The 10,000-nt window shown below is 39.4% G+C and overlaps 1 protein-coding gene across 2 annotated transcripts in view; it reads left to right on the forward strand.

Moving 5' to 3' along the window:
* The first annotated feature begins 2,158 nt into the window (after nucleotides 1-2,158).
* The window catches only part of LOC138016355 (transmembrane protein 272-like), a 15,879-nt gene continuing 8,037 nt past the window's right edge, over nucleotides 2,159-10,000 (forward strand). The window contains exons 1-3 of one of the 2 annotated variants that reach the window (XM_068863509.1): nucleotides 2,159-2,298; nucleotides 4,520-4,610; nucleotides 7,947-8,057. In XM_068863509.1, coding sequence (XP_068719610.1) covers nucleotides 2,293-2,298; nucleotides 4,520-4,610; nucleotides 7,947-8,057 — 208 coding nt within the window. In that variant the 5' untranslated portion in view covers nucleotides 2,159-2,292. The remainder of the gene's footprint in view (nucleotides 2,299-4,519; nucleotides 4,611-7,946; nucleotides 8,058-10,000) is intronic. The other variant, XM_068863510.1, reaches the window with a different exon arrangement.

Consider the following 10,000-nt stretch of genomic DNA (forward strand, 5'->3'; position numbering starts at 1 on the left):
CCAAAATCGATACCCTATTTATGACCAAAACGGCTGAAAAGCCTTACCCTTTGGCGCCGCACATCCCTTTATAGCCCATATAAGGGAGTCCCCCCCCCCCCTCCCCGGGGTGGGAGACAAGTGCTCTCACCACTGTGCTATCCCTGCACTCCCTGGCTTACTAAGTACTTATTGACTGAGTGGGAGGGGTGGACGGAAAATTAACTGGCCTGAGGTCATGCGCTGGTTCCATGCGCCGTGACCGAGGGCCAATTGTCCTGTCCGGCCCGACCTAAACTTAGTCAATAAGCATTTTGTCACAGGGGCTCCTTTACACTATTCATGAGCATTCAGAATTTGAAGTTTTAACAAAATAAGAAACAAAAATTCGCACAGAAAATTTATATAAACTCAAAGAACGTCGTCGCTTCTGCAAGGAGCGAATGTCAGCGCCTGGATGCTATCCCTGTGATACATGTCCAAAAGTTAGAGGTTAGAGGTTTTGCACGGGAGCCATGTTGCATGGCAGGAACAATAGTTCCTATGGGAACAAATGTTCTTTCTAATGCAAAACATTTTCATTGTTGCTACCATGCAACATGGCTGCCGTGCGAAACCTCTATTGGACATCGCAGAGCTCACGATCGCAATAGGGACTGACAGCAGGGCTTGAAATTGCGACTCACTGGTCGCCAATGCGACCAAAAATTGAGGACTGGCGACTAGATTTTCAGCACTGGTCGCCAGATGGCGAATAACGTTTTGTCTGATAACCCACGATAAACAGCAGACAACTGTTGTATCTTTATATGATGATTATGAAACTGTTCGGAACTGGTAGCTAGAACACGACTCACCTTTCTCTCCCCATTAAAATAATGTATAAATACTACAAGAAAACCGGTTTCTCACATTGTTAATTAATTAATAGCACAAATGTACAGCGATACTTCGACCGCGTTTACTAGGCGCCATATTGTTTCAGCGGGTTCATGGGATCGTGGGCGCACTTAGACACCTTACGCTTCTTGCCGGTTACCGTGAATTTTGCGACCGGAAGACGAAGATTCGGCAAGAAGGTTAATTGAAATTTTAAATCCATCGACAGTTGTAAATGCTGAAAACGTAGGTTTAGCCATATTACCGAAGGAGCTCCTCGGAACTAGCTTGATAACATATTGATAATGAACCTCGCACTATTGATAATGAACACCGCACAATGAGTTTGAAATTTGCATGGAACCTTCAAAAAGCAACCTGTACCCTTAACGTAAAGTGGGTTGGAGAACTTGTCCCCTCTGTTGGAAAGCGAACACCTGCAAAATTGACTGTGCTGTTTTTTTGTTTTTTTGTACTACTTAATTATGACTTTCCTTGCATGCAAAGTTGGCGACCAAAATTTATGATCTGGCGACCAAATTTTCCCCATTAGTCGCCAGCTGGCACCTGAGCAAAAAAGTTAATTATTATTTCAAGCCCTGGACAGTATTGCTTCAAACGTGGATCTGTCGCTTTGCGATAGCCAAACCAAACCTTTGTAAATAACTTGGATGTTTAAAAGTGACAAAATTTCCAAAAATTGCATTGCTTGGAGCAGTACGTGTTCTTAGTAGGGGCTACCCTAGCACTCATACATATCTTCTTTTTTTCATCGACATGTTTATAAGGCAGCTAGGGTTACCCTGGCGCTAGGGTAACCCTATCCGAGTGCTAGGGTTACCCTAGCTGTCTTGTAAACGCTCTGCTAGGGACAACTCGCCTACCCGGGACAACTTTTTAGATGTTGCCATTGTGTTTGTGATGCTGGCGGTTACCAAGCACACGAAGTTGTCCCAGGTGGTAGGGTAAACCTACCTGTGAAATTTAGCTTGTAAACCAGGGCTATCTTTGACCCTCCTGCTAGGGTAACCCTACCTGCGTGTAAACAGGGCCTAAGTTTTATTGTAATTTTGTCAGTTTTGAAAGCAAATTAATAAAATTTTGATACAAGACTCAGTCATGAGGAGTGTGGATTCCTTTTGCTGAAGCTGAACAGTGGCCAACATGAAAATTTTCTGTAATAAATTTCCATACCAACTGACCCTGCCATACTCGCACTGTTCTTTGTTAACCGGCCTCCTCCCACCCCTCTCCCATTCTAAATACCGCCAGTACTGGGTGAGAAGCAAAAATTAATTTACCTAACCTGAGCCTGGTTACTTGAGCTAACCCACCAGAAGAGGGAGGAGACGCCAACAGTTTGGATGAGCAGACGAAACCGAAAGTGAAAAAACTGTGATAATTCAGTCTACAACCGAAACGAGTTAAGGGCAAATGGAGGTAAGAATTGTCAAAGAAAAAATGAAGGCTTGTCGATTGTATCGGCGTGATCTTTTCGCTTGATCGTACCATTTGCTACAAAGAATACACAGGATCGAATACAGTTTCTCGACGAAACAGTAAACTTTACCACAACGTTTTACTGAACCTATCTTTCATTAAACTTCTTAAAGAAGGTCACAAGACACTGTTATTTCACAGTGGTGATTACCACAGGATACTGGTGTGGGGTTTTCTTGAACATAATTCACACTCCTTCAAAAGACGAAAGCTGGAATATTGCCTTTATGAAACTACTTACTTCCCACTTCCGCTTTGTTTGTATATATATTATTTTACTGTTCAGGCGGATGTCATAAGACCTGTTTGCTTCTCTCTGTAGAAGACAATTTTGCTTTCAATCATCCTTTCGTTTTATCTTATCTTCTTAAACATTCTCGAACGAGTGTATCGGAACATCTCTTCGACGCAAAAAAAGTACTTTTTTCTTAAATGATTTTCCTGTGTGTTTAAGTGAACTGCAAGAATGTAAGCTTGTACGTGAGTAGAGAAATTCTTTCCTCTGACTGATCCAACTTTCATCAGAGGATGTGGTATAATTAACCTGCCTGTTCGTTTCGTTTCACTTGAGTGGCCAAGCATTAAATGAACAAAATAATACGGATTTTATTCCACGGTACCCGTTTCATCTTGATTGGGATTGGGGCAAACATGGCTTTCAGAGAATGGGTCGACTGTTTTTAAAATTGCAGAGTTTTGTCACTTCTTATCTTCCCATCCCTTAATCTAAATAAACTCCCATACCATCATTGATCTATTAAATTAGTACAAACCCTCACCCAGACACATGATTCTTCATAAGAGAAAATAATTGAAATTGCAAGTGGGGTAGCCTCATTTTCAAGGAGAGATGCACAAACAACCAGTTTTACAAAATCGCCAAGGTGTTTTCAGTGTGAAGCATGTTATCAGGGTTTGAGCCAGCTTTATTGCCTCAGGAGACAATTTGTCCCTCTGTGGCCCTAATGCAAAGGGACAAATAGGCAACAGCGAGGGCAGCCCTTATCGCCCCCCAAAAGGGTTTTTCTTTCTCGCCAGCTGAAAAAGGTGACAAAAGATCCTGTTATTTTCGTACTGTAACGACTTGTGATCATTTAACCATGTCGTCTGGAAATTGTGAGGTTTCGAATTCGGAAGTTGAGCATCATTTTCTTCCAGCGATTCTTCCTGGTGTGTGAATTCGTTTTCAGTTTTTTTCTTCTTCTGTAGATGGTTTTACATCTCACTTCCACAATAACTCGAGATTTTCCTTGTTCCAAAGAATAATTTATATCCGATGACAAACAGAGCAGGGCACTTCGGTCCACAAACAAAACGAGCTGTATAAACACGTGTGTATCAAAATCCAGGCATGCGTGCAACCCAGTTCCCATTTTACTTCTAAATATGGTAAAAGTGATCCTCACTTGCTTATTTGTATTTCGAGCCATCGATTTCAAAACAGCGAAATATGTGACAGGTTTGGAATGCTGTTTAAGGATCGAAACATGAGAGAATAGTGTTTTTTGATAAAGCACTGATAAATGATTTTTATTCAGTTATATATTTTCGCGATGATAATAATAATAACATGAAAATGCAAAATGCTAGCCGGCAAAAAATACATTATTTTTAAAATTACACCATCCTGGTTTTCTGATCGGTATGAATTTGCATAAACTTCTTCCATTTAGTTTTGCCTTTGGGGGACATTTATGGCCCGTCCACATTATTTGAAGGGACAAATCGTCCTGCAAGGAGGAGAATGTCGCAAGTTCGCACTCTGGCTCAAACCCTGTGTTATGGGGAATGTCATGTCATGCCAGTTTGTCTAATGACATCACACATTAAAACACATGCTTTCATTGTTTCTTGAAGTCACATGATAAACATCCTTTGTTCCCTTACCTTTAATATCTTACTTTACATTTTCTCTGGAGCACTCAAAATAATAATTGTTTTCTGCATACACAACACTCTCGCACTTCGGCTCTCTTAAGGCAGCTGACTTGTTGGCAATAACAAAGTGAATGCTTCAAATGTTGTAGTAAGTGGCTTGAATTGTTTGTTTCTGCAGTGCATGCCCCTCTTGCTTCACGCTTCAACCACCATTGGGTATTATGAAGGAACTTAATTATTATGTTGCAGTATGTGTTGCATGACAATTTAGTATTTGTCTTAGAAGGAACCAGTTGATCCTAGTACAGGGATACCACCCAATTATGGAACAGATAGCACTGCTGCTGCTCCCCCCAGCTATGATGAAGCTACAGGTAGTGACACAGCTACATATTAAACAGTATTACTTTCTCCACTTAAAGTACTGTACATGTGCAGGAAAATTGAGGTTGCAGTGACAGAGTGTGATTTCCTCCTACACAACCCATTTATAATATTTATTTTTATAATTGCTGTGGCAATTGTTTATTTAAGCAATAGGCCACAAGTTTCTATGGTTTATAGGCTGATAAACCATGCGGGATGTTGGTAGAACACATGAGAAGAAATTCATGCCTATAAACCATACAAACCTGTGCTCTATTGCTTTTATATAATAGTTCAGAAGACGTGCGATTTTTTCATGAGTTTACTGGCACAATAAAACATAGCTGATTGACCTATCAGAGGGTGCGCGTTGATTTGGTTATTATAATAAAGTCTAATAGTCAAGACCACAATTTCAGGGGAATTGTGCGTTTTTTGATAAAAGCATGAAACTTCTCACCAATGTCAACCAGGGGACAGGTAACAATAATATTTAGGATATATAGGCATGGCTAAAATGTCCTATAACCAGAATAAACTGGTTTGGAGAAAATTGCTGACGTCAGCAGTTTCCTTGAGACATTTTTCTTAGTGTAGAAAATGGTTGCATTTAAAAAATTAGTTCAATGGAGTGTCAAGACTACCAGAAAACATCAATAACAATTCAAGTATAATATCATCAGGGTTTTGAATTGTTACAGTAATAATAAGCATAATGGTGAAAGGAGCACATTGATAAATATAAATAATTAATACTTGTTTTCACAAGTAATCTATAACTTTCAACTAACCGATTAAACCCTCTTTTGCATCATTTCGTTAGTTAGTGAACACCTTACATACTTCGAGAATGATGCATTCCACACAAGAGGCTACATGTACTTGTGGAAACATGGCTTTAGCCACAAGTGCACAGGGGGCTGTGCACTGAAGGTTTGCTTTTGAGCACTTGCACAACCCTCTGCAGGCTTCCTTGCATGAACAATAAATGAGCTCATAGTGGCTTTGCTGGGCTTGTGGAAATGTTGGCCACAGTGGTTTCCATTGACCATAATCCTCTCCCATCCCCATTCAGCAGGACTTGGAAGCTCTGGAAGTGCTTGGTGTACTAATGACCCCAAACATGGCTACCTTGATACGATGCTTGGAGGATATGTTGCTTTAGAGCTGCAGATGTTTGGGGAATCTTAATTATCTAAACTACAGGAATGCATGCAAAATAGGTGCCGTCTTGCCTTATCCATAGACTTGATGATGTTTCGTGGTGTAGACAGGCCAAACACGACTAATTCTATTGGTCAAGACAGGAAATTCAAAGACCTCAGATTTGTTTATTAGGGATTTTGCAGCCTGATAATAATTATTATCATGATGATAGTATCCCATCAAGTTAGGTTAGGCATTGATGAGTTCTTTGGCTTTTTGAGAGGTATCTAATGCCATGTGTAATGTAACATGAAAGGGCTAGATTCTCCTATATGAGAGAAAACTATAAGCCACTGAATTACCCATGGCATTAGAAACAGTCTCAAAAAGCCAAAGATCTTATCAATGCTTTCCATCACAGAGACCACATTGACGACATGACTAAGAAATGTTTATCCCTCACACCAAACCTGCCACGAATCTCTGTTTTTTACACTCTAACAAAGATTCACAAACCTAACCCAGTCGGGAGACATACAGTATCATGTCAGGCTGCGAAGGCCCCACCGAACAGATGTCATCATTTGTTGATCACCTACTTCAGCCTATTGCCAAAACTAAAAAAAATCATTCCTCAAAGATACCAGAGATTCTTAAACTCTGTAGGGAAAATGAAAGTCTCAAATTAAAAGACACAATCCTTGTCTCAATGAATGTTCCTAGCCTCTACACTAATGTCCACCAGGGGAAAGGAAACATTCCATGAGAACCAATCTCCGATTCCAACTCACTTCCTCAGTGAGGTGTTAAGATCTTGAAAGAAAATTCTTTCTTTTTCAACAAGAAAAATGGAACTGCAATGGGAACAAAATGGCGTTATCTTTTGCTAACATTTTCATGGTGAAAGTTGAGACATATCATCAACTAAAGTCCTTGCAAAGCACTCATTTGCAAAAGATACATTGACAACATCTTTTCTCTATGGAACATGAACAAAGAAGCAAATGAATAAACAACTTTACAGAGCTTGTCTGTAAGGTGAAAATTGCTTAAATTGTCCAGTTACAGTGAAACCGGTTGTTTGTTTGCGCGCCACTTTGCAACATTGTCATGCAAATTTTGCAACTTGTGCACAATTGAAGTTCAATGGTATGCCTTGAACTCTAGTTATGTGGTGAACCTTCTCCAGAGTCAGTTTGGAATTGAAACTGTAATATTTTGGAAGGCCCTTCGGCCTCAAATGGATTAATTTCTTCTAAGATAGTTTTTGTGGGGATTCCAGTATTGGCGAACGAAGTTTTCGTGGAAAACCAGTTGCGCTTAATGCTAAGAAATCGTGGTGTTAAATCAACCCACTTACAGTCCTGAAATAAATTCTTGTGAATTTTTTTAGGTAGATGAAGGTGTGCATGTATTTGAGACAATACGAACAGTTTTCAATTGACTTCACATAATTTGCAATAATTAAAGGTTTGCAAATATTCATGCCGGAGATACATTGTGGATTTTATAATTTAAAAATTACTTTTTTACAGCCTTGCGAATCCTACCCAATGTAGAGTTATTATGCCGTAAATTTATGTTGTAAAAAATAGAGTTCAAGCTTGTTTTGAACGGGTACAAATACCTGACTCTGGGAAGGTAAACACCGGGCAGCAGGTTGAAATTTGAACTTGCAACTTCCTCAGAGCAAACTGCCGATCAAAACACCAACATTGCACCACAAAATTGCAAAGTGGCGCACAAATGAACAACAAGGATCACGTTTAAAGATAGAGTAATTGTAGCCAGGGTAAAACATATTAAAAATTATAAAAACGTTCACTGGCTATATACAGTTAAAACTTTCAATGGAAATGAATGGGAAAAAATGACAACTACAATATATACAAAAATAGGTGAGACTATAAAAAGAGCCTGTAGCCTGACAGCCGAAAGCTCGAAAGTTTTAACTGTATATAGCCAGTGAACGTTTTTATAATTTTTAACAAGGATCACGTCTATCTTTTGTCTATAAATCTACACTTAGATATTGTAAAGGTAACTTTTACAAACAGGAATTCTTGCCTTGTTAGTTGCAATGCCTTCCCGCCATCAATGCCCAAAGGAAATATGCTGTATGTCGAAGGAGAAGTTTATCTCTAGTAGTTTTAAGTTGAAAAAAAATTAAATATTTTGTTTTTGTCTCATTTAATCAGGACCTCCCCCATCATACACATCTATATTTGGAGAAATCAAGGATGCACGGCAAGGATCCAGTTCAGTTCCCGAGTTTTTGAAGAAACTTGTACTCATTCTTGTTGGAACAAGTAAGTTACATCTGGTCAGGGTCATAATTTGTTCAGTTTATGATCTCTTGCGGTGGATAGTAATAGCTGGTAATGAGGAACTTTATTATTTTAATTGTTAAGTGAGTGCTACTTGTCACACCGGAGATCCCTGGGAACAAGCTTGAGAAGCAGAGGTTAAACCAGAAAAGCTCATTTATGTGCACGCATATTAATTAAAATAGGATAGTCTCCAACTAAGCCAGTGATTGATGAAATAATTTATTTTTAAATTAAAAAGAATCCATGTGCGGTTCTAGCTCAAAAAAGAAAGAATGATTCCCATAAAATTACTCAAAAGCATGATATCGATAAGATGCACAAACATACAGCGGCCATTTTGAAATCCATTGCTTCAAGTCGCTATTATGGGATTCTAAGGGGGCAAACGAGTATGCATTTGCCCCTGTGAGAATTCCATAATAGCTATTTGAAACATTGGATTTCAAAATGGCCACTGTATCCATAAAATGGTTTATGTCTGCTTGTGAGCTCCACAAGTTTGTGAGTTTTTTGCATATAGTGGATAAAGAACGAGCGAGGGAAGGAATTTATTTAAGGAGGCTTGAAATGGTTTTCAGCTAAGCGCATGTGCGCAGCCAAGCCACACACGCAATTCATAAGCTGCTGGTGTCAGCACATGATTCAAATGGGTCACCAGAAATAAACAAAATAATAATACTGCTAATGTCTCTCACCTTTCTCCTAATTCCTACATGTATGTAATCTAAATTGACATCCACAAAAAACTACGAAAATTCTACACAAATGGTTTAATGTCTCCGTTCCTTTTGTTTGTGTGCTAACTACAAGTTATGAGCAAACATTGACTCCAGTTGGCATTAATGGGGGAGCACTGCCTTGTGTTAGGTTAGCCTGTGCGACTTCCGGCAATTGTGTGACAAAGGAACCTCGCTTATCTCTCCAGCACTGCGAGCTGAATGCAAAACAGTACGTGCTGGATCGAACAAGAGTATCGGTGAACAGGCAATGTTCAAAAGGCATTGCAGCCAACAGGCTTGGGGGAAGTCTCCGCACAGACTTAACCGCACCACACTGGAGTGTCCCGAGTATTGAAATGCATACAACAAGGCCTCAACCTCGACTCCAAAGGGAGGGAGGGAGGGAAAAAACAAAATCGTAAACCGCACTAATACACATGTATATTGAACACTAACTGCGCTGAACAACAGATAAGTGATCTCTAAATAGTTTTCATATGCTTTGATAGCTATACAAATGTCTGCTGGCATATAGCCAGTTGGAAGAGCTGTACTACGAGAGAACTTAGTGTTACAAATGTCAACTCTTAGCCATGAATAGAGCTTTGAAAAAATCACCATTGCTGTGGATCATACTAGCCTGCTAGCGACAACAAAGCCATGAACTTCGAAGCAAGAATACAATTAATCCTTAGTGTTTGCTGACCTTGGCAACTAGACAGCACAAATGCTACATTGAAAATCTATGATGGGTACTTAATAAGCTGGCCAAATTGCGTCTTGATATGATTACCCTAACTTTATCTAAGGACAGAATATGTTATTTGTTTGAAGAAAGGAGAAACTATTTTGACTTTCGTTTAAGTATATCGTGGACGTCCGAATCGGAAGCAGTTAATTTAGCAATGTTGAGGAAAGATAATTTGGTCAAAATCTGGGTACAACATTGATACCTGGCCTGGTCTTTCATATACGAGATCCAAAATTTTTAATTGATGTCCACAAAACAAATGAACAAAGTGAACATAACAATACCCTATTAGCAGAGCTCTGCATACGGGAGCAGCATAGTTAAGAAAATATGTGACTGTTCACACAAAAAGGGGGCTTATGAAAATTTCACAATGATGCCGATTTCACGGCAGACAACCATGAAATAATATAAAACAAGCTGAACTTCCGTGAAATTCCTTTAAAATGTGA

The sequence above is a fragment of the Montipora capricornis genome, chromosome 9 (assembly GCF_036669925.1).
Source record: "Montipora capricornis isolate CH-2021 chromosome 9, ASM3666992v2, whole genome shotgun sequence".
Taxonomy (NCBI): Eukaryota; Metazoa; Cnidaria; class Anthozoa; order Scleractinia; family Acroporidae; genus Montipora; species Montipora capricornis.